The sequence below is a fragment of the Zosterops lateralis genome (assembly GCF_965231275.1).
Source record: "Zosterops lateralis genome assembly, chromosome: 11".
Lineage (NCBI taxonomy): Eukaryota > Metazoa > Chordata > Aves > Passeriformes > Zosteropidae > Zosterops > Zosterops lateralis.
In genome coordinates this window covers 9,241,508-9,267,574 of record NC_139771.1, presented here as the reverse complement: position 1 = coordinate 9,267,574, position 26,067 = coordinate 9,241,508, and the positions used below count along the sequence as shown (strand labels likewise).

At 49.3% G+C, this 26,067-nt stretch overlaps 2 protein-coding genes across 5 annotated transcripts in view; both read left to right on the top strand.

Annotated features, from left to right (window-relative positions):
• FAM120A (family with sequence similarity 120 member A) overlaps positions 1 to 14,709 on the top strand; it is a 44,863-nt gene extending 30,154 nt beyond the window's left edge. For 2 of the 3 annotated variants that reach the window (XM_083869306.1, XM_083869305.1), the window contains exons 11-18: positions 2,641 to 2,890; positions 3,581 to 3,695; positions 5,255 to 5,464; positions 6,308 to 6,491; positions 7,359 to 7,496; positions 8,902 to 9,043; positions 11,546 to 11,642; positions 14,155 to 14,709. In XM_083869306.1, the coding sequence (XP_083725432.1) occupies positions 2,641 to 2,890; positions 3,581 to 3,695; positions 5,255 to 5,464; positions 6,308 to 6,491; positions 7,359 to 7,496; positions 8,902 to 9,043; positions 11,546 to 11,642; positions 14,155 to 14,466 (1,448 nt within the window). In that variant the 3' untranslated portion in view covers positions 14,467 to 14,709. The remainder of the gene's footprint in view (positions 1 to 2,640; positions 2,891 to 3,580; positions 3,696 to 5,254; positions 5,465 to 6,307; positions 6,492 to 7,358; positions 7,497 to 8,901; positions 9,044 to 11,545; positions 11,643 to 14,154) is intronic. The other variant, XM_083869307.1, reaches the window with a different exon arrangement.
• Positions 14,710 to 22,286: 7,577 nt separating this feature from the next.
• The window catches only part of PHF2 (PHD finger protein 2), a 51,939-nt gene continuing 48,158 nt past the window's right edge, over positions 22,287 to 26,067 (top strand). For both annotated transcript variants that reach the window (XM_083869724.1, XM_083869722.1), the window contains exon 1: positions 22,287 to 22,395. In XM_083869724.1, the coding sequence (XP_083725850.1) occupies positions 22,298 to 22,395 (98 nt within the window). In that variant the 5' untranslated portion in view covers positions 22,287 to 22,297. The remainder of the gene's footprint in view (positions 22,396 to 26,067) is intronic.

The window sequence follows — 26,067 nt, the reverse complement described above, 5'->3', positions numbered from 1 at the left end:
GTGAGGTTTGGTATGAAAACAGGATAATCACCATGGTAATACGGCTGATCATGCTGATCCTAGTTGTAGTCAGTGTAGCTTTCAGGGTAGGCACTGCTCATTTCTCAGTGGAAGTCATGGGAGGAGATGTCATATGTCCTGTGATTCTGGCAGCTGAGGATGCAGTGAGTTTGGCAGTAGTCTCAGTAGAGATTTTTCAAAGGTTTAAGAAATGCCCTGGAGAAATAAGTGGATATGGACAAGTCCTGAATTCATCGGTTAGGTTAAATACTAATTTTGGGTGGACAGTGCTAGAGTTGCTCATTAATGGATTCAGCTGCAATTCCTCATCCCCATCACTCAGAGAGGAAACTGTATTCTAGCTCACTAGATTGACATTCATGACAAATGTTTCCACAAGAAGTATGGTTACCTGCACCCAGCTGTGGGTCCTCAGCTCAGGGCATGGACCTGAGGGCTGGAACACTTCTGTGGAAACACTCTGGGAGGACTCTTCAGCCTGGAGAAGACAAGGCTCCAGGGAGAATTAGAGCCCTTTCCAGTACCTAAAGGGACTCCAAGAGAGCTGCAGATGGACTTTGGACAAGGGCCTGGAGTGACAGGACCAGGGGAGTTGCTTCCAGAGGGCAAATATGGAATATTGGGAAGAAATTCTTCCTTGTGAGAGTGGAGAGGCCCTGGCACAGCACGGGGTGGAACAAGGTGGACTTAAAGGTCTGTTTCCACTCCAGCCATTTTAGGAGTCTTGTATATTATTATTATTTAGCACAACAGAGAAGGCAGTGTGCATCTCTAGTGTGACCTTTGTAGCATGTGACTGAAGAACATGCTGACATATTCTTTCTGTGGCCTTCATGTCACAGGGCCATGGAAGTTCTCATCCACAAATTAAAAGGTTTGAACCATATTTGAATGTTGAAACATAAGGTAGAAAACATAGACATGAAACATTCCCTGCTTCTAAGCTTAAAGTCGTTATGTGTTCAGTGTAAGTGAAAAAAACAGCAGGGAAACACTTGTGGTGTGTACAGCTTTGCTTCTGATATCTAAAACAATTACAGAAGGGTTTGAAAGCACACATAAAATACATACTCTCATTTGCATTTGGTGTTCCAGGCCTAAGCAAGCAGAGAAACCCAGAGAGATGAGTTGTGCATCAGGGCAGGGTAGCTCTGCTGGCTGTTAGAGCCCATCTTTAGTGGTGTATAAAACCTGAGAGCAACCAAAATAGAACATGATTTTGTAGTGAGGCGACCAACTAAATATATCAGAATGTTTATTTGCATTGCTGTGAGTGATCTTAGTAAAACTGCCCTGAGCTCTGTGAAGAGTACCTGTAATGCTAGGCTGAGTTTATTCCCAAAAAACAGGAGAGTTCTTTGGGGTGTTCTGGAGTTTTTCTCTTTAATCCTGACCGTCACCTCTGCCATGATTTGCCTGCCCCTGGCTATAGGATCACACGTTAGGCTGCTGCCCCATTGCTGAAGGAGGCTTTGTAGCTGCCAGGTCTGTGCTGGCATCGGTGGGACGTATTCCGCAGGCTGTATCCAGTGGATTTCCAGCAGAAAGAGCAGGTCTGGGCTCCCTCAGGGAATCTCCCTGGGCTGTAACCTGAACCTGCACTAACAAGTTCCTTGAACCTTTCCACACTGCATAACTGGCTCAGAGCTAGGAGGGTGCAGGCACGCTGTGAACTGTGTCAGGCTCGAGGTTGCTCCAAGGCCAAAGGTATCATGTCTCAGCCTTGACTTGAACTTGTGTTCTGTTCTGGTTGTCTTCAAACAGGAGGGAGATGATTTAGCAGCAATGTAGAGTGAACTGTCTTCGTGCTGATGCAGATGAAAGGGAGCTTGGGCACAAAGCCACTGACCTCTTCATAGAAAGCAGTGCAATAAATGGGAAGGCTTATGGAAAGTAATATTTTGTGAAATTTTTAGGGAGAAGAACTCCACACCTGCCTGTATTTGAGATCTCATTCCATTGCAGTAGCTGAACAGCTACAGACAAGTATAATGATACCAGGTTTAAGTATGATGCAAATAAAATCACTAGGATCATATTGTTCTTAAAAGACCACCTATTAAAAGACCACCACATTTGTGTTTATGTACTATTTTTATTTATTGCTGTAGGTTTCTGATCACATACAAGTATTGTCAGATATGACAGAGATATTTAAGGGGAAAATTGTACTTTTAAGTTAAGATTGCAGAATGTTTCAGATTGGAAGGGACCTTAAATACCATCTATTTCCAATCCTCTGCCATGGGCAGGGATGGATGCCAGTACACCAGGTTTCTCCAAGCCCCATCCACTCTGGCATTGAACACTTCTAGGGGAAATTGTGCTATTTGTTTCAGAAAAATATATGTATTTCCTCTACATTGTATATTCATTCGAAAATATTACCATGACATTCCTAGTGTATGCATGTCTGTATACACCTAATTTGTAAGTGATCACAATTAAAAGGTATTTCATACAAGGTTTGAATTACCAGTTTGGCAGTGTAATCCAGCACACTGTTGCTGTCTCAAAGTGATGCTTTTTACATCAAAATCTGTTGCATATGAAGTCTGAAATAAGTGCTGGACTATGAAATAGTTAGGCTGATTTCTTTCTGCTGTTGCCATTCTGCAGTTTCACCAGTGATAATTAAGGAATGGGCTGCTTACAAAGGCAAATCTCCTCAGACCCCTGAACTGGTGGAAGCCCTGGCCTTCAGGGAGTGGACCTGCCCCAACCTGAAGAAGCTGTGGCTGGGCAAAGCCGTGGAAGACAAGAACCGACGGATGAGGGCATTCCTGGCCTGTATGCGATCAGACACACCAGCAATGCTCAACCCAACTAATGTGCCCACTCATCTTATGGTGCTCTGCTGTGTGCTGAGGTTAGTGTCACCTTCAGCACATCAGAACCCAGGAAGGGATTTGCTCTGTGGTCTCTAGAAAATGTTCGTTCATATCTGCAGCCTCACTGGGAGAGGAGTTTTGATTTGGTTGTAGAGTGTGCATAGTTCTTTTTCAGTCTCTAAAGTATTGATGGGAAGACAAAAAAAATGTTGTGTTGCAAAGAGGTTGTATCATTTGATTAGTTTTCCCTTGGCGTACTCAAGGCTCTAGCTCAGTAAAAAAACAACTTTTTGGGGCCTCAGAGCCTTCTGTGGATGAAGTTGCACAACAAAAGCTTCCAGCTTTCCAAAGGAAAAAGTCACAATGTCCAAAATCCTGAACTGTTCAGTTTTCAGATTGGAAATTGACAGAGCAATTGAGAGATGCTTAGATTTGGGGTGATCATTTAAGACAGCTAGCTTATAATTCTTTCAGAATCCAAGGTTAGCATCTTACACATGGTAAAATGTAAGCCATTTTTGAGAATGATAAATGTAAATTTGTATTTGGTTCTATTGAGCTTCATCTTGCCTTTTGAGCAGTAAAACACTGTTTCTCCTTATAGGCTAGTTAGTATACAAACAAAGTGTTATCTTAAAGCTCCTGTTTTCACTGGCACAGCATGTTTCTGTCCTGTCTCATGTCCTATATCCATGTTGGCACTGACTGGGGCCATGTTTCCCTTACAGGTATATGGTACAGTGGCCAGGGGTGCGCATTCTGCGGCGCCAGGAACTTGATGCTTTCCTTGCCCAAGCATTGTCTCCAAAGCTCTATGAACCCGACCAGCTTCAGGAACTCAAGGTAATTCTTAACTAGAACTTACATAATTGAAGAGATTTGTTTCCAGCTGATCTGGGAATTAACGGTAGCGGCTGATCTGTATGTGCCTGTCTCGCTAAAAGCCTTGCACAATCATCTATACTTTCCAAAATATTGGTCTTAGTGGCTTAAAGTGTTGCAGAGATGGCTGCAATGGTTTACAATGTCCATTTTCCAAACAAAACACAATAAATCAAAATCACAGACTGGGCTGGGTTGGGTGGGACCTTAAAGCCCATTCATTCCACTCCCTGCCATAGGCAGGGACACCTTCCACTATCCCAAGTTGCTCCAAGCCCTTTCCAACCTGGCCTGAAACACTCCAGGGATGGTGAGCCCACAGACTAAATGGCATCTAGGAGCAGAGATTTTGGCAAAGGTATCTGTTATAAAGTCATCAAAGTCTCGCTTCTCTCATAAGAAGATCTGATGCAAAGAGGAAGAAACTCCACTGTGAAAATCACTGTTCTTAGAGCCCTAAGAAAGGAATTCCCAGAGAAAATATTATTTCTATTCCAACACAAAACAAAAAGCTGCTGATAGCAGATAATATTTTGGTCTAATAGTAATTGTTTTATTTTTCAATCATACTTGAAGTAATGTAAGTGACTTCCATAACATATCTTGGTTAGCTGGAAGATGCAGTAATTCCCTCAGGGTTGTAACTGTCTTCACAGGAAGCAGCTTGTGAAGTCAGACAGAAAGAGCAGCTGAATTTGAACCCAGGCGTGTATGTGCAAAATGAGCAGGAGAGTATTTGGGCTCTTAAAGTTTGCTTATGCATAAGGAAGGTGGTAATGGAGTTTAATTTTAAAATTTAATATTCAAGTCTTGAAAGTGTTCCCAAGCAAGGGCTGATATTTTGAGAAGTATTTCAGAAAACACCAGTAGTGATATGTTCTTATGCCAGAGATAAAATATACTTGCTGCAAGCAAATCCTTTTTGCTTTGACCACTACCTATTATTCACTGTTTAATTCTACCTTAGTGTCCCTCTCCTGCATCCTAAATAAAGCTGTTATATGCATACACACTATTTCTTATTAAGAGATGTGTTCTTAGATCAAAATCTTGAATCAAACCAATAGAAAATCCATTATAAAGGGCTTCAGAAGAAAATGTGTTACATGGGAAGACAAATGGAATTTTGCATTGATCTCATTCCTGAGATGTTCTACCACACATTTCAGGAGCACTTAATTATCTGGAATAAAAATTTTAATTATTTTTTTCTTGTGCTAATTTCCTCTAAGTGTCTTTAGAAATAGAAATACTTCCTGCACTTTGTGTTGAGAAAATAGGGGTTTGTGTTTATCCGTGATCTCCAGAGCAGTGGATGGGACCACAGCTTTTCTGAAGATGGCAGCTCTGCATGCACAAGTGAGAGGTTCTGTTGCATTCTTCTGCTCAAACCTCTGAAACTCTGAATGACCTTTTAAAATCCCTCTGTTTGCAAGAGTTTTGAAAAGAATGTAGCTATAGGAATAACTTTGAATTACATCTCATTGCCATCTTACTGCGTTTACCCCGTTTTTGAACAGATTGAGAATCTGGATCCCCGTGGAATCCAGCTGTCTGCTCTCTTCATGAGTGGTGTGGATATGGCTCTTTTTGCCAACGACGCCTGTGGACAGCCCATTCCCTGGGAGCACTGCTGTCCCTGGATGTATTTTGATGGGAAATTATTCCAGACCAAGCTCATCAAAGCAAGCCGGGAGAAAGTTCCGCTCATCGACCTCTGTGATGGTCAGGTGTGTCATGTGTGGGATGATGGAGTGTCCCCTGTGCCCAGGGGGTTCCATGGCATGGGTTGTCATCGTTCAACTCATGTCTCTCCTCTGCTTTTAAAGGCAGATATGAGGGGAATGGCTAATGGGTGGGTTTTGCTGTTTAGTTCCTCATTTCTTGATGAGTAGGATGGCATTTGGATAGATTTGGAAGAAGAGGCATCAACTTGAATTTGATTTTTTTCTGTCTGAAAATGGAAACACTGATATGATGAATGGCCAAGTTGGAAACTCTGCTCATTTGTTCAAGTCCCACCTTTTTGGGTCAGGCTGTCCAAAGGACTAAGCTGCACTGGGTTTGTAGTGAAAGAAAATTTGTGATTTCTAATTGATTTTACAGACTGTAAAGTCATTCTGGGGGTCCTCAGCTCAAAATCTTTTCACATTTCTTACAACCATCTTAAAATACGAATGAAGGAGTTTTTTGTGTTATCCAAATCATGCAAAGTTACTATCCACCTGTAAAACCAGGAAACTGATAAAACAGTTTACTGAATAACCCAGACTTTTTTGGTTTTGACTTTTTGAAAGGTATGAAATTGTATCCCTTCTTTTTTTGTGACTTGAGGGAAGCTAGTCCAGCTTTGCTACTGATAGTGGCTGTGGTCCCTCTCAGGGTTGTAACCCTCCAGGCATGTTTCAGCCTGTATGCACAGACTGTGGTGTGCAGTCCAGGTTTAGGATGATGATTCTGTCTCTACTCCTTTGTTATTTTGCATTTTCCTTTGAATTTTTTGTGTAAAAGTAGCTTTATACAATTGAAATGAGAATTTTAATGTCCCTCTGTGACCTTCTCTTTATTCCTAGGCTGAGCAGGCAGCCAAGGTTGAAAAGATGCGTCAGAGCATCCTAGAAGGATTAAATTTCTCCAGGCAGAACCATCCTCTCCCTTTCCCACCTCCACCTGCCATGCCTTTCTATCCAGCTTCTATGTATCCTCGACACTTTGGGCCAGTCCCACCACCTCAGGGCAGGGGGAGAGGCTTTGCTGGTAAGTGATGGGACAGTGGTGCCACACATTGCCTTACCTTGCACATTCCCAAAGCTACCAACTCTGGTGGATTTCATAGGGAAAATACACAAAAGCAGGTGGTCAGCTTGTGTTGGCATGTGCCAATCACTGTGTTTGGGGTTGCTTTTATTAGCCCAGTGATACAGGATGTGCCGTATTGCTGTGTGTTTTCAGCAGGATTTTACTAACTGTGCCAGATCAAGATATTTTTACTGTTACTGTAGAACTAGAAAAAAGAGGAATGGATTGACACTGGGTGGTATGGAAAAGCTTCGATTTGCACAGTAAATTGGTTCAAAACATTTATAAATTAACAGACACAGTTTAACTGTCAGGGCTGAAGACAATCTTTCCCCCTCCCCACTCCTCTGTGTTCTGCTACAGTCATATAACCATTGGCACCCTCAAGTGTAAATACCGACATAACCATTCCAGGCTGTTCCTAGAATTGCTCTCTTGCTCAAAATCTCTCCGTGCCAAGGCCCATAGGTGTATGGATACCAGATGTGGGCATTCCAGGGGTGCCATGACTGTAACCACCAGAGCTCACTGCCACATAATTGTCAAAAGCCTTTGCAATACCGCAGAAGCTGGGATCCCATTCCAAGCCCCAAGGCCTGCCCTTTGGATCAGAGGCTCCCTGCTGGCGGGGACAGCAGGACCCCTTTGGCCAGGGCTCCCTCGGTGCTGCTTCATCGCCCACAGGAACCCAGCCAGTGGGAGCATAGCCCTCCCTCCTGGCTCCGGAAGGGTGGAAGGAAGCAGCAACCTCTCTACTGGGGCCTTCCCGGTTGCCTGGCCCCCTCACAGCTTTTCCCCTGTCTTTCTTTACCCTGGGTCTAACAGGAGTCTATGGCTTCGGAGGCCCTTATGGGGAAACAGTAGCCACAGGCGCTTACCGGGCCTTCCGGGTGGCAGCAGCGGCAGGACACTCCGGAGCCTTCTCTGGCAATGACAGCAACAGGACTAGCAAGTTTCAGGGCGGTAATTATATGCAAACCCCTTCTCTTAGAGCTTCTGGCAATGGCTTCCTCCACTGTATGGGTTGGTCTGAGGCTTTCCTACTGACTCCCTGTCTCCCTAACTGTCTCAGCTTCCCTCTCTAGAGCCTGCCCGGTGCTGTTCGCTCTGCTCCCGTCCCTGCCACAAACCCCCAGCACCCACCCTCCTGGTGCCACAGACCTCCTCAGGCACAGGAGAGCCCTACACCCAGTAGGGCAGGCTGGCTCCTGTGCCCCCACAGGCAGAGAGGGCATCTGTAACCCACTGGTCTCTGCCTCTGTATTAACAGGGATTTTCCAAAATCTGGGGACAGCTGAGCTTTTTGCAAAGACCCTGTGTAGAATTAGTATTACTGCTGAGCCCTTCTTTGCTGGCATCAGTGCTGGTGTGGACACAGGAGTGGGATGTACTTCCCTACCTGTGTGTCCACTGCTCACTTCCTGTATGGTGTGGGATGATGGAAACCTGTTCAGGGTAAATTTTTCCTGCATATTTAGCTGTTCCTTCTGGCCTCTGAGCTGTTATCCTGAGAATAAACATACCTCTAGTGCTTCATGTGTGAATAACTCTGGCCCTGCAAACCATCTGCATCTGGAGCTGAAGGACTTGCACAGGGAATTAGGAACCTTTTGGATGTAATTAGTAGTGTAGTTCCCAGCCTATTAACATTTGGAGACTAACTATGGCTGCATAAATGCTGTGGTTTGTAACCCTTTTGGTGCTGATGGTCTTAGCAGTAACATCTTGCTCAGTTCACATACCTGGATTTCTTGAAATACATGTTATGTCCCAGAGCTGATTTAGTATAAAGACATTGAACAGAAGCTATAGTTGCATCTTAGACAACTGTAATTTTAGCTGCCTTCTTTGAGGGGGAATGATAAACTCACCTTTTAAACCAGATCTCTTTGGATGCTACATTTTTATAGTAACTTAGTACAGCTTATCCAGCCTAATAAGTTCTTCATTGCCTATATAATATGTGTGGTCTATGCTGGTACTTGCTGTTGGCTAAAAAGTGCCTTGAACTTGCAAGAATTCCTTCTTCTTTAGGAATGCAGGAAAAAAACAATCTTCAGCCAGCTTGTAGAATTCCCCTACTTTCTTAAGGCTTATCTCAAGCATATTTTTAATTACTGAAACTGAAGCACTCATGTCAGATCAGTTTTCTTTTCAGAATTCATATCTATTTTTAAAAAGGGATGGGGGAAAACAGGCTCTTGGAGTTCTAACACTTCTGGAATACTTCCAAATGAGCAATAATCTCACAGTATCGATAGAAGAAATGGGTTATGTGGTGAGATCTGGGCAGACCAGCTTTCCATTCATTTGGAACTTTACTGTGATGATTGTGAAGATCAAAGTTTGGTTTTGCTTTTATGTGCAGGAGTCCAACCTATTCCTTCTCAGGGAGGGAAACTTGAAATTGCCGGCACTGTGGTCGGCCATTGGGCTGGAAGCAGACGTGGACGAGGGGGGAGAGGGCCATTTCCTCTGCAGGTGGTGTCCGTGGGAGGACCAGCCAGAGGGTAAGTGTCAGCCTGGGAATGTGTTCCTCATGTCAGATTTCATGGTTGGGGGAAAAAAGGAAAAGTTGGAGGCAGTAGAGATTGCATATGACACTTCAGGACACATAGGATCAATTATACCCACTGAATATTCAAGAAAAACGTTGGTATTCCTTTTAAGATGTTTTTCACCAGTTATTTGTATAGGTATAAGCATTTTTATGTGCCAATAAAACTCATACTCAAGCTGAAATATATATATATATATACACACACACACGCACACAGGTTGGTTTTGCATGAGATGATGACTTTGGAACTGCCAGTACCTTTATGACACAGAAATAGGATTCTTCACTAGTAGATTTTGATTTGAGATAAAATACCTGAAGTTTCTTTTTGTTGGAGGAGCTGTCTTAAGGCAATAAGGTTTGGGTGCAGGTTGTCACCCCAAAGAGACAGGAAAACTGTCAATGCCAGATGATCCTGTGTCCATCAGATCAGCACTGACAAGACATTGGTCGCATGCAGAGTTACTGGAATAGGCCAGAGGGAAAGTGACTGCAGGCAGCTAACCTGTTGGTTGGGTCAGTTGATCGTGAAGTAGAACCAGTAGGAAAACATGCTCATGTTAAGGGTTCTGCCTAAAGACAGAATCACAGAACCATAGAATATTTTGAGTTGGAAAGGAGTCACAAGGATCATGGAGTCTAACCCCTGTGTCTACCCAGACCTCCCCAAGAATCCCACCCTGGGCATCCCTGGAGTGCTGTCCAAACACTCCTGGAGCTCTGGCAGCCTCAGGGCCGTGCCCATTCCCTGGGGAGCCTGGGCACTGCCACCACCCTCTGGGATAGAACCTTTCCCTGATCCCCAGTGCTTTAACAACAGGTTCATGTTGGCAGAGGTTATTTCCTGCCAAAGGTCACTACAGGAAACAGCACAGCAAGTTGTCTCAGTTCATGGCCCAGTTTTTGCACATTTGTATTCCAATTTTATCTCTTTCAGCAGAGGGGATTGAGTCAGGCTTGTTCACCCCATTGCCTTATGTCTCTGCAACGCTGAGCTCTGATGTTGTTCTTATTGTGTAAAATTACACCAGCTGCTTTGTATTGGCCTCGATCCATCAGTGTATTTAGTGTGATTTTCTGAACAGCTTTTCTCAGCTCCTTGAAGGACATGCTTTGACCTTGTAAAAAGAGAGCCAGTGGGGTTGGCAAGGAGGGAACACAGTGAGAGGGACTCACATACAAACCACAGCTTCTCTCTCTTAATTCTCTGCTGTTGCTTTTGAACCCCAGAATTGGATTTCTTACTGCCCAGTGTGGGAATTCACAGCATGTGAGAGGAGACTGTGGGGCACAGTGCTGTTCTCTGGGCAGTGCGGCTTCACTCAGCTCAGGGACCTGAGCAGCACTGACTGCCCCAGCCAGCCCCAGTGGGCTCAGGTGTCACACCAGCACCTCCAGAGCAAACAAAGGGCATTCCCAGAACAATCCAGTATTTCTAGTAAAGAAAACAATGAATTTTTAGGAGAACAGTGTTCTTGACGTAATGATTGGGAAGAAACTGAACGTTTCTTCAGCTGATGGAATTAAAGCAGTTGCAGCTGAATGCTGGAATGCTGGAATTGCTGAGATTGGAAAAGACCTCTAAGATCAAGTCCAGCTGTCAACCCAGTACCCACCACCATGCTCCCCCCTAAACCACATCTCCAAGTGCCACATTCACGTGTTTTGTGAACAGTCCCAGAATGGTGACTCCAGCACTGCCCTCGGCAGCCTGTGCCAGGACTTAACTCTTTCTGTGAACAAATTTTTCCAAATACATCTAATATAAACCACTTCCCCTGGCATAATGTGAGACCAGGGTGAAAAAGCTTGGTTTCATCTGATGTAATCTGTACTGAATCACACCAAAAAACACCACCTAATGTATCTTAAGTTTGGAGTCTCCATGGGAAAGCATCCCAGTTTATCAGTTGCCACATGCCAGGTACAGGTGAAACTCCTTTATTCCCTCAGTTTCTTACATAATTTTGTACCTACACGTTTTTGTTTTTTTTAATTTTGCCTCATTTTCTTTTATCAGAACCTGTCTGTCTCGTTGTTTACATTGGGAACTGTTACTTAATGGGGGAAATGGCTTTGTGTGGTTCAAATTGCTGTTTTTGTAAGGTGAAAGTATTTTGAGCTCTGGTTTTAAACTGCCATGAGGATAATTTGACACTTGGAAAACGTTTCTGCAAAGCTTGAAAGTATTATTTATTGTTTCTTTAGAAGGAAAACCTAAAAAGAGACCTTTTATTGCTCAGGACCCAAAAGGTTTGTTGGGTTTGATACAATTGCAAGCAGTAGAACCCTGCAATTTACAGTTAGGCATCTCGCCTCTTTAAAGACATGTTGATGATAGGCACTGGACAGTAAAGCTAGGGAAATTTTGTTTCCAATAAAACTAAATGTAAAGTAGTTGTAAACAAAACTGATCTGTGTTTTATTTTCTCCCCTTGCCCCACCCCTGCAGGCGTCCTAGAGGAGTTATCTCCACTCCGGTGATAAGAACTTTTGGAAGAGGTGGAAGGTACTATGGGCGAGGTTATAAAAGCCAGGGAGCAATTCAGGTAATGAAGCCATGTGCCTGACTGCAGCTCACTCTGTGCCGGGCTGGGCTGGGCTGGATCCAGACCAGCACCACTTTAACTGCTACAAGTGTTTCTGGAGACCCGAGGAGGCTGTGAGCTGCACAGTGCTGACAGGACAGGCTGCTGTCACAGCTCACTTAAAGCAAACTTGACTTCTAAAGACAGACGTGGAAGAATGTATTTTGACATGAATCCTGTGCCTACACAGCTCTAACCAGCCATGGGAGTAGAAGAAAATTTAGCAAATGGGAGGAATACAAAGCTGAAACAAATTAGCAGTTCTGTTCCTTCCCCTACTCTTCCCCAGTTTCTTTTCTGGGACCTCAGTCCAACCTCATGAGGAAAGTTTGTAGCAGTGAAGGATCTTTGCTGCTGCCATGCTCCAGATCTAAGAGGTCACTCTAAACTTCTTGGGAATAGCAGAGCAGCCTTTCCCCCCCAGCATGCAGGTTCCTTTCTGGTGACAGCCTGTAAAGCGTCCATGGATCATGACTTCTGTCTGTTCCATGGATCTTTCAAATATAGCTGAGGCAGACTGCTGATCTGTATGAGATGCCAGTTGCTTTCAGAGTTCTGCGTTCCTCCCTTTTCCATGGTTCTGGCTGTTACGCAGTTTGGATGAATGAGTAGTAAATAGTTGGAAAAACTTCCACAATAAATATGTCATATGGACCTGCCGTTTGTCAGGGAGACCTGAGAGTAGGGGGGTGTTTTCAGGTGTCAGACAGTAAAAAAGAGAATGTTCTCCAGTAGATAATGAAGCAACTATTAGCTTCCAGTAAAACATACAGTTTTACAGGTGTAAAAATTCAAATACTTCCCTTCCTTCTTAAATTGCTGTGTACACAGACTATATGTCTACAAATGTACCTGTGGATCTGAAACTACATCTTTAAATAGAAGAGAAACCACTGTGTCAATAACAGAGCATCTAATTTCTGAGTATCTTAAGCTTTGAAATAAAGGAAATCCTGAAAACGAGCTCCCAAATACTCCAGGCTTACTACAGGTGTACATATGGGAGTGTAGTTCAGGTAGTAGCTGCAGGTGTCTTGGCAATGCCATCAAGGTTGGGTATTTGCATTTTTATTGGTGATATGTAATTTGGATGGTAAATACTTGTGATCACAAGGACCTGTGTATAAAATTGTGCCTGGAGAAGGAAGATAAATGGCATTTTCTATGGACCTGAGCTCATTGCATTTTGTGGTCATCAGGGCCATATAGGATGTTCCTTGAACAGGAAGAGAAAAAAGGTGATTTAAAATGCACGTGGCAGGGAGAACTTGGGAAAGTTCCCATGCAGTGAGTGGATTGTGAGGGCCAGGTGAGGCTGGGAGATGCCAGTGACCCCTCTGCCTCACTGAGGCAGTGCCTGTGCAGGGCCAGGCTCAGCCCCAGGCACTTCCTTCCCTCAGCTTGGGAATCTGACCAAAACCAGTTCTTTGGATTTGTCCAACACACCACACTGGTCTGTTTTGTCCCAAGATGAGACCTTTCACTCTTGTTTTGGAAAGAAACTAAAGCATGTCTTGAAAGCTGAACTTAAGGATGTCTGCAAAGAGGCACAATGACAGTGATCAGTGTCCTTTGTCCTCATGTGCAGTCCCATACCTGTGCAATGGGACTGAGAATTGTGATTATCTGGATAATGAGAATGCCAGAGAACAGCAGTTCTGACTCACCTGCAAAGTCCTCCTGTAACATCCTTCAGCAGCTTACTGCAGGTGTTCCAGTAGGTAACAGTGGAGGTTTTTATACTGCACAGCTGTTAGCTGCTGTTTGAGGTGTCCTTGTCTTAAGCCATTTCTTAGCACTTGTCTTTGTGAACAGTGTGACAGACCAGTGTGCTGCTTCTTGGCAGCCTAACCCACTTATTTTGGTTTGTTTAAAGCCTATTATGTTTCTGGAATGCTAAGATTAATTATAAATACTTAAAAACTAATTATATGCTGCATCAGTCTGGTTTTTGTGGCTATACTCAGTCTTGTAAGATTTTACTATATGCTTTTTTATGAAAGCCTTTCCTAATCTTGGAAGCATATAGCCTGGTGCAGGGAACAGTGCATGGTGCCTCTGCACTCGTGCAAACCTGGCTGGAAACAGTCGAGTTTGTGTTTGAGTAACATGGAGTCCTGCCACTGAATCACAGCACACATGAACCAAGGAGCAGAGTGCAGCTGTACACTGATTCTCAGTTTTGGTGTTTCAGACATTTGTGTAGCTCTGATGTGCTCTCTGAAAGGAGGGCAACATCGGAGTTAAAACAAAAGCATTTGACTCGCGGGCATCAGAAGGCTCTGGGGAACACCGAAAATCCTCTCCGTGTATTTTGTGGGCCACTTCCTTCAGCAATGCCTAATATTTGGTGTTCACTCACGACCCTGTGCCCTGCATGCTGCCTGTTGTAGTGTCCTTATATCAGACTGTACATTTATATACATTTTTAGTACTGGTTCTTCAGTAATTCTCTTCTTTTTTTAACAACTAGGGCAAACCTCCTTACGCTGCTTCAGCAGAAGAAGTAGCCAAAGAACTTAAGTCAAAATCCGAGGAATCTAAATCCTCACTTGTGTCTTCAGATGGATCCCTGGCTGAAAATGGAGTTGTGACTGAGGAAAAACCAGCTTCCCAGATGAATGGGAATACAGGAGACATCAGGGCTTCCAATCAGTCTGAAAGTGCCTTGAGTAATGACTCTAAAATGTGCAATACGAATCCTCACTTAAATGCACTAAATGCAGACAGTGTTTGCCATAAAGATGATGCTCTTGAGGCCACTGTCTTAAAAAAAGAAGAGTAAACTTATTTTTTATAGAGGGTGAAGGATGTTGGGAAGGGTCAGGATTAGGAATATCTGGAAAGAAAGAGAGCCTACAGTTACGTACATTTTTTCCTTTCCGTAAGAGAAAAATGAGGACTTTGGAAATTCGGATCCCTCTTTGATGTCAGAGATTTAAACAACACTTTTTTTTTTTAGTTTTAACCAGTTGTAGTCAAAATGCTACAATAAAACAGAAAAAAAAAAAAAAAAAAAAAAAGAGAATGAAGAGCATTTGACTCCCGCACTTAAAATGAAGTATACATAAAGTTTAAACTGGTTATGACAAAAGCTTGTAGTTTTGTTTTTTGAAATATAAAGAAAACAAATTTTGGCAGTCTTTAAGTATATATAGCTTAAAACTATAATTTTTAGTACTTGGCACCATATGTATGCCATTATATTTGATTTTGCATTACTGTGTCACAATAAAGCTTTCTTTAAGGCTTTGATTTCATGATTATGGGGGGAAAAAGGCACAACCACAGTTTTTTCTTTCTGAAATCTCATCACCGTTGCCGTGGTTCTTTTGTGTTAAAAATGTGCAAACTCTCGAAACTACCAATTCTCAGTAACACTTGCAGTTCTGCTGAGTTCAATAGACATCATACATACGTTACGAGCGAGTTAAACGGAGATAAACTTGAAATCATAGAAGATGCAAATGACCTTTCAAAACAAACACAATGTGTTGGGAAACTTTTTGTGACTAATACCATGCATCCGTGATCAATGAACTATGTGGTTTTGAATCAGACGTAGACCATTAGTACTACTATTTGAGCTAAACTTCTGCATGGTTCATGATTTTTAAAGTGTGTAGTTAATATTATGCATGTTATTGTCCTCTTTCTTCCATTCTTACAAGTACTGTGCCCATTTGCAAAACAAAAAAAGCTAATAATCAGTAATAGTCCTATAAAAGATGTTAACTATGTTTAGTCATTGACTGATCTTGCTCTAACCTTAAAATTTTGTGATTATTGACCTCTGTTGCATTTATTCTAAAACTTTAAAAAAAAAATTATCTAGCCGTTTTGAATATCAACGTTACCCTGGTGTACTCATTGCTGTATGCATTATTGTTCTCTGTTGCTGTTTTATGCCTTCATATTAGCAAATATGAAATTCTGTGAAAAACAAAAAAAAAAAAACGCTTTGATCTTCAAAAAAAAAAAAGTACCCCCCTTCTGTAGCAGGAAACAAATGGCTTGTTCTTGAGAACTTTCCCATCAAGAATTTAGTATAAGCAAATATACCTGTATCATTTTGATGTTTTTGTTAGTGTTTCCAAACTTAATGTACTTCAAAATCAGAATCATTTCTTTATATTCGTTTTCATATAATTCTCCTGATGCTCTTCATCACACATTAGTGATCAGAAATGAGGTGTAATTCCCCATTCCCTGCCCGCCAGAGCTAAGTAGGTATCTTAATGTAAGTTGAAGGGAGTTCTGCCCCAACTCATGGATTGTGCAAGAATGAACTACTGTTGGGTTTGGCTGGTTGTAGATGGATTGTGGTGTGGTGTCTTTGAAGGCTATTGAATGCAACTTACAGTGCTTAATAAAAATCTTTATTCTTTTAGTATAAAATACTGTATGCCTTTTTTGTCAAGTATTTTTTTAATTAACATGTAAATAAAAGTTTTTCCTGTGCCCAAGTCAAGTGCTTGAGTTGCCAGGATCTGTGGTGTCCTAAAAGGCAGGGGAGGGAAGCACAACCCTTGGTTGTGGCTGCCCCTGGATCCCTGGAATGTCCCAGGCCAGGTTGGACACTGGGGCTGGGACCAGCCTGGGACAGCGGGAGGTGTCCCTGGCATAGCACTGCATAGGCTTTGAGGTCCTTCCCAACCCAAACCAGTCTGGGATTCTGTGGTTCACTCACTGCTAGGGGACACCACACCTGGTTGAGTCCTGCTCTGGCTTTGCTGGTGTGTGCAGCTCCTTTAGATGTCACTTTAAATGTCAGGTGGTTTAAGACACGCAAACAAGGCAGAAATAACGGAGCCAGTTGTTTAAAGACAATCACAGATGCTCACAGAGGTTGATGGGGGTGGGTAGTGAGAAGGTGGTGGGCAGTGGCTCCACAGAGCCTGGAACCAGGAGTGTTACACGGGATTACACTGACAGAACATGAGGAGGTGCAGGTTTACACCTCGGTGTAAATTGGGGAGCTTCCTCCCTGCCGTGTCTGTCCCTGGGTGCCCACAGAGAGCTGAACCGATCCCAGGATCTGTGCTCCTATGGAATAATGGTTGGCTACTGCCTGGGCCTGCTCCTGAACAACATCTTCGACACCTGAATTTATGGAAGAATAGACTAGACTACACTAGACTAATAGGACAGGATATTTCAGTTGAAAGTGGCCCACAAGGATCATTGAGTCGAGCTGCCCGATCCCTTCAAAGCTGACCAATTTAAGCTCATTATTCAGGACATTATCCAAATGCCCCTTGAACACTGACATTTTGGGGAACGGACACGCTCTCCAGGACCCCGATCCAGGGCCTGACCACCTTCTCGGTCAGGAAAGCCCCGGTGTGACTGGTATCTCATTAGCCAGCTCCAAGACAAGAGTTAAGCCGGGAGAACCCGCTTTTTGGGTGGGACGAGAGGCCCCTGTCCGTCCTGTGCCATCAGGGCTCCTCCCTCCCTGTCTGTCTGTGTAGGGAGCCGCGACGCTCCCCGGCCGAGCGCGCTGGTCCCGCCCGGGCGGGGCTGAGAGGCTGCGGGGAGGTGTCGGCTCGGGGGAAGCCCCGACACGGCCAGGGGGGGTTTGTTCTCAGCTCCCGCCTCCGGGCGGTGTCCGGGCGGCGCGGCGGCCCCGGAGCGGGGGGGCTCGCCATCGCCACCGCCACCGCCATCACCATCCCCATCGCCTCCGCCGGCGCCGCTCCGCCTCTTCCTGCCCGGGGCCGGGGGGGAGGCGGGCCGGGAGCGCCGCCACCGCCCAGGCCGTGCCCGAGCCGGGCTGGGGCTCCCCGGGGCCGGTTTGGGGGCTCTGAGCGGCCCTGCCCGCGGATGGGGCCCTTCACTCTATCAGGGAACAGATCTGGGGACCCCCGGACCGAGCCCCAGCGCCTGGCGCAGCCACAAGGGGGAATGGGGAACGGGGAATGGGGAACGGGGAATGGGGAACGGGGAACGGGGAATGGGGAACGGGGAATGGGGAACGGGGAACGGGGAATGGGGAACGGGGAATGGGGAATGGGGAACGGGGAACGGAGAATGGGGAATGGGGAACGGGGAATGGGGAATGGGGAATGGGGAACGGGGAACGGGGAACGGAGAATGGGGAACGGGGAATGGGGAACGGGGAACGGGGAATGGGGAACGGGGCATGGGGAAGGGGGAATGGAGAATGGGGAACGGGGAACGGAGAATGGGGAATGGGGAACGGGGAATGGGGAATGGGGAATGGGGAACGGGGAACGGGGAACGGAGAATGGGGAACGGGGAATGGGGAACGGGGAACGGGGAATGGGGAATGGAGAATTGGGAACGGGGCATGGGGAAGGGGGAATGGAGAATGGGGCATGGGGAACGGGGAATGGAGAATGGGGCATGGGGAATAGGGAATGGGGAACGGGGAACGGGGCATGGGGAACGGGGCATGGGACGTGCAGCCATCACTCCTGCGCTGGTCTGAGATGAGGATGAGGTGGTGGCACGCCCTGCAGAGCTGCCCGTGCTCGGAGCACCGTCACCCACCCCGCAGTTGTCCAGCCCCGCGGTTCCCGGCCCCGTGGCAGGTGGCAGTGCTGGCGGGGCTGACACTGTGTTCCTGTCGATCCCACCCAGAGCCTGTGAAGTGGATCCAGCCAAGTACCGGCGGGTCCCACTCTCTGGACAGAGATGAGATAGAGGAGGACAGTGTAGGATCCCAGAAGATAAGGGGCTGATAGTGTGTGTCTGAAGCGCTGATAACTGTGGAGCCAATCAAGGATTGTTGGTAATAACACCCCATTGGAAAAGAACAAGATGTGGCTGGAGAAAGGGTCATGCAGAGGGAGGGCTGCACTTTTCTGGGACAAACATCCTTGTTCAAGTTTCTGGAGATAAGCACAATACAGTCCAGTGCAAGCACAGGAATGAGGCTGGGGAGTGAGCATCAGTCGTGGGAGGTGATCAAACCACCCATGTCCCTCAACGCCCTCTGACCCATTCCCAGAAAGATCTGAAAGAATGGACTGCATGGGATGGAGTGGGGTGGGATGGGATGGGAGCAGAGGGCTCATCTAACAGTGATTCTGCTGTTATCTTACTCCAGTTTCTGGTTCTTAACAGCTCTCAGCGCATAGAAAAAGTTCTAAACACTTAGAAAATCTCTTTTACCTGGGAAATTCCTCGACATTTTGAATTTGGGAAAAATGAACATTCTGATGCCTGAGGAAGTGTGTTGATCCTAGTGAGAGATAAAATAAGTGAGGACCAGCCTGAGGAGTGATGGGCTCATGTGTCTCCCTCTTGCGTGGAGTTTTGGACCAGAGGACACTCGTGGCCCTGCACAGCAGCTCCGTGAGGAGCTCTTTGAGGGGCTCTGTGAGGGGCTTTGCCCTCTGTGTGGGTCTGTGCTGCTTTTCCCCAATCGGGTTAAAAATACATATTAAAGCTCACTTCAAGGTTTCAAACAGTGAACTCTGTGATCAAATGATGTTTTGCTGAGGCACCTGGGCACAGCTCCACTGTTCACCCTCCCCTCCCAAGGATAGCCAGGCACCTTCTGGATTGCAGTGCTCATGGAGAGCTCAGGACAGTGGGACAACCTCACCCATAAATTTCTTAATCCACTAATCCCTGTTAAATCAATGATAAGGTATCTGAGCTGCCAGAACAGAGCCTCTGCATTTCCATGCAGTGTCAGCTCCAGCATCCTCCAGCACAACTGCAGATGGCCCAGCTGGCTATGGCACTTGGCAGTGTCTGTAAAAACTGCCAAGTTTTTACACTGTAAAAGTTTTTACACTGGACACTGGACACTGTAAAAACAGGAGTAAAACCACAGACACAGCACCTTGCTGCTAGGGATGGCATCATCTGAGGGCCAGTGATGGACAGTGGAGAGCTGGACACGATTCCAGCCCCCAGGAGCACCTGGCTGTACTCAGGCATGGCCCTGCTGCCCTCTGTAGTGAGCACCAAACCTGCAGGGCATTCGGAGGGTTGGCTCACCATTGCAGTAGCTGGGACACTGGAACTCGGGTGGTGCCTTGGAAATAAAGCTGTTTTCGTGGAGATGCACGTGGCACTGAGGAAAGGTGATGAGACAAATTTCCTCACACTGGTACGAGCTGGGTGAGCAAAGCCCATAAACAACCGGGAGAGGGAACAGGGGCACAGGAAGTGGTGTGGGGGAGCTGCTTCAGGGAATAGTCATTTTGTTTGGAAAAGGCCTCCAAGATCATGGATCCACCTGCTGCTTCCGTGCCCTGTAACATGACAACGCTGCCTTTGGGAGGGGAGGAGCCCTTCAGGGTGCAGCTGCCTGTGTGTGGGGTGGGCAGAGGCACGATCCCAGTGTCCTCATCACCATCCTGTGCCAAAGGACACCCCAGTCTCTGGGGGTTCATTTCAACCCTGATGGTGCTGGGAGGTGTCCTTGGCACCGAGGAGTAGTGTAAAGGTGTGTGCAGCTTTGTCATGGCTCCCAAGCTCTTCTGCCCCATCCTGCCTTACTCCCAGGACCTGCTCTTCTACTTCTGGCTGAAGCTCTGAACCATTAAAGCCATGACCAACAGATTTATTAAAAAGGGGGCTGGTTTTAGGGGGCAGGTTCTTACATGGTGCATTGTGGTGAAGGAAACAGGTCCCTTGGTACACTTTGAGACACTCAAAAGCACTGAGTGACAATTAAGGATGCAGTCCTGGGACCTCCCCCTGTGTCACTGCACTTCCAGCTGTGTCAGAGGCCACCTGTGGTAGGGCCAAGTGTGTCACTCACACACAGCCCTGTGTGCGACAGTCCTGCCTGTGGCATAGACATGCAGTGGGCAAGGGCAAGGATCCTGACAGCCCCTCTTCAGCTGTCCAACAACAGCTGCCTCTCTGTAGAAAAACTTGAAACTGAAGTTTTTTGGCTTCATGAGCTACCCTTGTCCTCCACAGGTGACTCTAAGGATTTTTGCAGACAGATGAAAAAAGTCTAAGAAATATCAGTTTTAGTTTTTTGCTCAAAGACCAATTCCCTGCCACAGCACCAAATGTAATGGATTCAAAATGCTGAAACCATCGTAACAGAATTAAAATCCCACCTTAGCTGGGAGGCCCTTTGTGAGCACTCTGTAGGAAGCTCTCGCTCCTCAGGGAAAGATGCCCTTGGCCTTTGAGCACTCTGGGAATGGAGGTCATTCCCAAAGCCCCCGGCCCATCTGTTTAACCCCTGCCAGAGCCTTGGCATGGTGGGGCAGGCAGGTCCTGCATCCTCAGCCCTGCTCACACCCTGTGGCTGCTCTTTGGCCCCTGGGTGGGGGGGCTGTGCTGTGTTGGGGTGCAGGGTCAGCCCGTGCCTCAGAGTCCCCCAGGGCCCATACGCTGCTGTGATCTGCCTCTTGGCGGGCACCAGGTGTTTATTACCATCCCCTGGGTGTCACAGCAGGGAAAGAAAGGGCTGCTGTGAGCAGAGGGGGTGACTTTAAAAGCAGAAATCACACAAACAGAGAATCACAGGGTGCTTTGAGCTGGATGCGACCTTAAAGACCATCTCGTTCCGTCCCTCAGCAAACCCGCCGGGAGGTTAAACCCCAGTAGGATCACGTTACTGAGCAGAAAGCAGCCCGTTCCTTTGGGTTCTCCAGATGAGGGCCGGGCGCGGTGTGTGTCCGGCTGTCCCCGCCCGCACCCCCGGCCGGGCGTTGTTCCCGCGGCTCGCGGCGACTTCTCCGCCTTTCCTCGCCCTGGGGGGGCCCGGAGCTCCCGCGGGCTCTCCGCTGGGGCCGTGCCCGGTACCGCGGACACCCCCGGGCGGGTCCCCCCGTTCCCGCCGCCCCGAGCGCTCCCGGTGTCCCCGCACCGCCCCCCGGCCCCCCTGGTCCCCCTGGTCCCCCGGCGGGGCGGGCGGGGGCGCTGGGGCTGAGCGGGTCCCTCCCGGCAGGCGGGGGGTTAACACCGACACGCGTTTTCCGCCGAGCCCCCGCCGCGCCCCGGCCCCGGCCCCGACCGGGGAGCCCCGCTCGGCTCGGCTCGGCTCGGCTCGGCTCGGCCCCACTCGGCCCGGCCCCGCTCGGCTCGGCTCTGCTCGGCCCCGCTCGGCTCGGCTCCGCTCGGCCCCGCTCGGCTCGGTTCGGCTCGGCTCGGCCCCGCTCGGCTCGGTTCGGCTCGGCTCGGCCCCGCTCGGCCCGGCCCGGCCCCGCTCGGCCCCGCTGGGCCCCGCCGGGCTCCCCCGGTCTGACTGACTGACGCAAGGCCGGGCCCGCCGGGGAGGCCGCGCCGGGCTGTCACCAGGGGGCACCGCCGCGATCGCCGAGCGCCGGGAATCACCATCCCGGAGGGACAACAACAACAACAACAGAGAGAGCCCCGGCCCGCGGCGCCGGCGGGCGGCGGGATCGGCCATGGCCCCCGGCCCCGGGCGGCGCTTCCCCGTCCTGCGGCCCCGCTCGCCCGCCCCTCTGCAGCCCTGAAGCCGCCGCCGCCGTTTCGTAGCGGGTTTTTTATTTTTCTGCGTTCCCCCCGTTTTTCCGCTCTCCCGTTCCTCCCCCGGGCCCCCCCCGGGCCCTGCTCGGCCCCGCTCGGCCCCGCTCGGCCCCGCTCCCCTCGGCCGGCCGGGCTGCGGGCGGGCTGCAGGCGGCGGGCGGGCGGCGAGCGGAGCGAACATGGCGACGGTGCCCGTCTATTGCATCTGCCGCCTGCCCTACGACGTGACCCGCTTCATGATCGAGTGCGACGCCTGCAAGGACTGGTTCCACGGCAGGTGAGGCACCGCGCCCGCCACCCCGGCCCCGGCCCCGGCCCCGCGGCCGCCGCCTTCCCTCCCGCGGGCCTGCCCGGAGCGGGGAAGGAGGAGCCGCGCTCCCCGCGCCGCTTTGCTGTGTTTGCTGTGTTTTGTGTGTTTGCTGTGTTTTGTGTGTTTTGTGTGTTCTGTGGCTCTGGGGCCGCGCCGCCGACACAAAGCTGCTCCCCTGGCCGCGGTGACAGCGGAGCCCGGGGCGGCGGGGCCATTGTGCGGCCCGGGGCGGGGATGGGCCGGGGCCGGGGCCGGGCGGGGAGCGCGGCGGTGGCGGCGGCGGCGGCGGTGGAGGTGCCGGTGCCGGTGGCGGTGCCGGGCTCAGCCGCGCTGTCAGCGGGCCCGGGCCCCGCGGCTCGGCCTCCTGGGGCAGGGCTGGGGCACCGTGGCGCGTTCCCGGTGACGGGGCGGGCAGGGCCGGGGTCTGCGGGGACCCCCCGCTCCGGCGGCCCCGGGCCCTGGGGAGCCCCGGCCGGAGCAGCGCCCGCCCCGCCGGGACCCCCCGAGCCCGGCCCGGCCCGAAGCCAGCGCTGCCGTGGGGGGCTCCCCGCGGGCCGGGAGCGGCGGGGAGGCCGGGCGGGGCGGAGGACTCGCTTCTCGGCTCGGCTCTCCCCAAAGCGCCTCCCGGCGCGCAGACAATGGGCGGCCGCCGCGGAGTTGGGGCGGGCGGCGGAACTTCGGCGGCGGCCGGTGCTGGGGGGGCCAGGGAGACGGTCCCTGTCCTGGGGACGGGGGGCCCCAGCAGCCGCCGCAGCGCCCGGGCGGCCGCAGGGAACGGGGGTCACCGGGGGAAGGGGGTACGGGGTGACAGCCCCGGCAGGAGCCCTCGCTCCCTTCGGATGTGACGGAGGAGGAGCGTCAGCGGCGCCGCGGCCATTCCCCAGCAGCGACTGAAGTGTAAAAAGGGCAATTAAAATCAGGTAAATCACCTGGACGAGCGCCTTTTACGGCAGGGGTCCGGTCAGGTCGGGCTGTGGCTCTTCCATGGGGACCGGCAGCGTCTCTGAGCAGCGGGCGGAGGGGCCCCGGGGCAGCCCCGGGTCTCCCGTGCGCCGAACCCACTGCTCGAGGCGTTCTGCCGCGGCACCAGGAGCGATGTCGGGCAGTTTATTTTGGAAGCTGTGTAGGAACAGGAGGGGAAATGCAGGAAGGGAAATGCGGGAAGGGAAATGCAGGAAGGGCCGGTCCGGGCGGCAGCTCCGGCTGGAGGGTGCCCAGGACAGGACCCGCGGCTGGAGGGTGCTCAGGACAGGACCCGCGGCTGGAGGGTGCTCAGGACAGGACCCGCGGCTGGAGGGTGCCCAGGACAGGACCCGCGGCTGGAGGGTGCCCAGGACAGGCGGTGACAGGACCCGCCGGCCCTGCCCGGGAGGACTCGGGCACACAGGAGGAGCTGAGGCTGGAGAGAAGCCTCCAGCACGTGCACTCGAAACTCAGAAAGTTTAAGGACATGAAAGAATTGGGATTTTCGGATAAAGTAATGACGGCGTGGATTCCTGAAGCGTAAACAGTGACAGGAGCTCAGCTGCCGGCGCAGGGTGTGAATTTCCATTGAAACGGACCAAGAGAGGCTGTTTGTAACTGATCGAGCAAATGATCGTGTTGCGGGCAGCTCAGAGTCAACAGCACGAGAAAAGGTGTTTAATTTTGTGGTAAAAGGGGCAGAATTGATTTATAGAGCTCCTGGGGAGGGTTTGTACCCTTTTTCTTAGCTTATGGTAGTGCCCAGGGATTGAATTTAGAGAAAGGAAACTGAGGAGGAGCTCACTTCTCACAGTGTCAAACCTGAGATAATTGTATCAGGGAAGTATGGAGTATTAGGAGCAAACAACTCTATGACACTGTTTGCTTTTCTTGGTAATATACAAGCAAATAAATAGAAAAAAAATTTCAAGATTTAGTTGTATAAAATCATGTCTGTCCTGGACGCTCAAGGCACTGATGTTAATGTTTATACGGAACTGCAACAAAAATATTCAATGTTATATAGTACTGCAACCAAAAATACAATGTTACATAGGTGCAGCAACCTAACAGGAGCCGGTATGCCAAGCTGTGCTGGGTTCAGGAGGCTTGCCCAGTGTTTAATCATATTTCTGCTTCTTTTTAACATGATGCACAGTGTGCAATTCAGAAAAAAAGGTCTTTTCTGCTTTGGTTTTGTAGAAGCAGATCAGGTGTTTTTGTGTTTCCCTTCTGACAGGAGTTCCCAAATATTTAAAATAAATATATATTTTTATGGGTTTATCCCTGCAGCAGTCACAGTCTTCCTTTCACCTAAGGCTGGGCAACATCTCTGTGGCACCTTCGGCAGTTCTGATGGCAAATTGATATTTTTAAAGTATCTAAAGTGTGTTAAATTTATATGATGTAGTTTAGAGTTGGAGGTGGCAGTGGAGCCCTCTGCACTTATGGGACACTTGCTCTGAGGACCCTGGGACACTGCTGACATGTGCTGAGCCTTAGAGCTGTTGATGTGTCCACAGACCCTCCCGAGACTAAGGTCTGATCATTCCTGTTCTCTGTTTGCCCTAGCTGCTCCACACAAGCAGCTTCCAGCAGTCTGGAAAGGACAGAGATGATCCTAGAGGCAAAGGACAATGATGCCAAAGTGGGCACGGGGCTGTCTGACTCCTCCTGTGCAGGTGGTGTGTGTGTTCCTTGATGTGTTCTTTGGGCTGATGCAGTCCCCCACCCCTCAGAGCTGTGCCCTGAGCAGCCACCCTGGTGCCCTGTGCTTTCCTGGCCCCTCCATTCCCTGCGCTGGCTCGTCTCCCCCTGGGTCCCATCCCCAGGAGGAGTCCTGCATGTTCTGCCTGGTACCAGCTCTGCAGGGACAGGGACAGCCAGGCTGTGGGGACCGTGGCATGGGAGGTGGCTCTGAAGGAGAGCAGGAGAGGAGAAGGAAGAGGAAGTGGACTTGATGAGCAAAGGAGCTGAGACTCAGCAGGTGCTGCCCCTGGGTCACTGCTGCCTCGAGGGTTGGCCTGGCTGGGCAGAAGGGTTGGTGGCAGCTGTGCCACCCGGGGTCCCTGGGCCAGCCACCAGCTGCTGGGCCACAGGGGGGGAGGGACAGGGGTTCAGCTGTGTGGAGTGAGAAGCTCTGCCTTCTCCTCAGCCTGCAGGGGATGCTGCTGGTTACACTGTGTTGCCCCACATCCCTCCACCCCTCCTGGGAGCAGGGACACCCTCCATACCCCTCCTGGGAGGAGGGACACCCTCCCTTCCCTCCCTCCTGGGAGCAGAGATGGTCTTGCTGGGGGCTGGAAAAAGCTGTACGTGGTGACAGATCTCCAGGTGCCTCATTTGCAGTGGAAACATTGCAGAACCTGCTATCCAAGACAAGCCTTTTTGTACCAGTTTGTTCAACTAGGAATCTGTATGGGGTTACTCATTACAGCTGGAGGTGAGGGGAGGTAAATTATTCATTTTCTCTGAGTATTTTGTTACTTGTTCTTATAACCCACACCTGGTGCTGCAGGGTGGGATTGTGCTCACTAAATGAAATAACAAGTATTGATTTTATTACCTCATGTATATTTAAACTTTGAACCCTCTTGCTCCAGGCCCAGCAGTGGTCAATAACTTAGTGAAAGGTTTAGTTACCTAAAGCAGCTGGTGCAGTTATCAGAGCAGCCT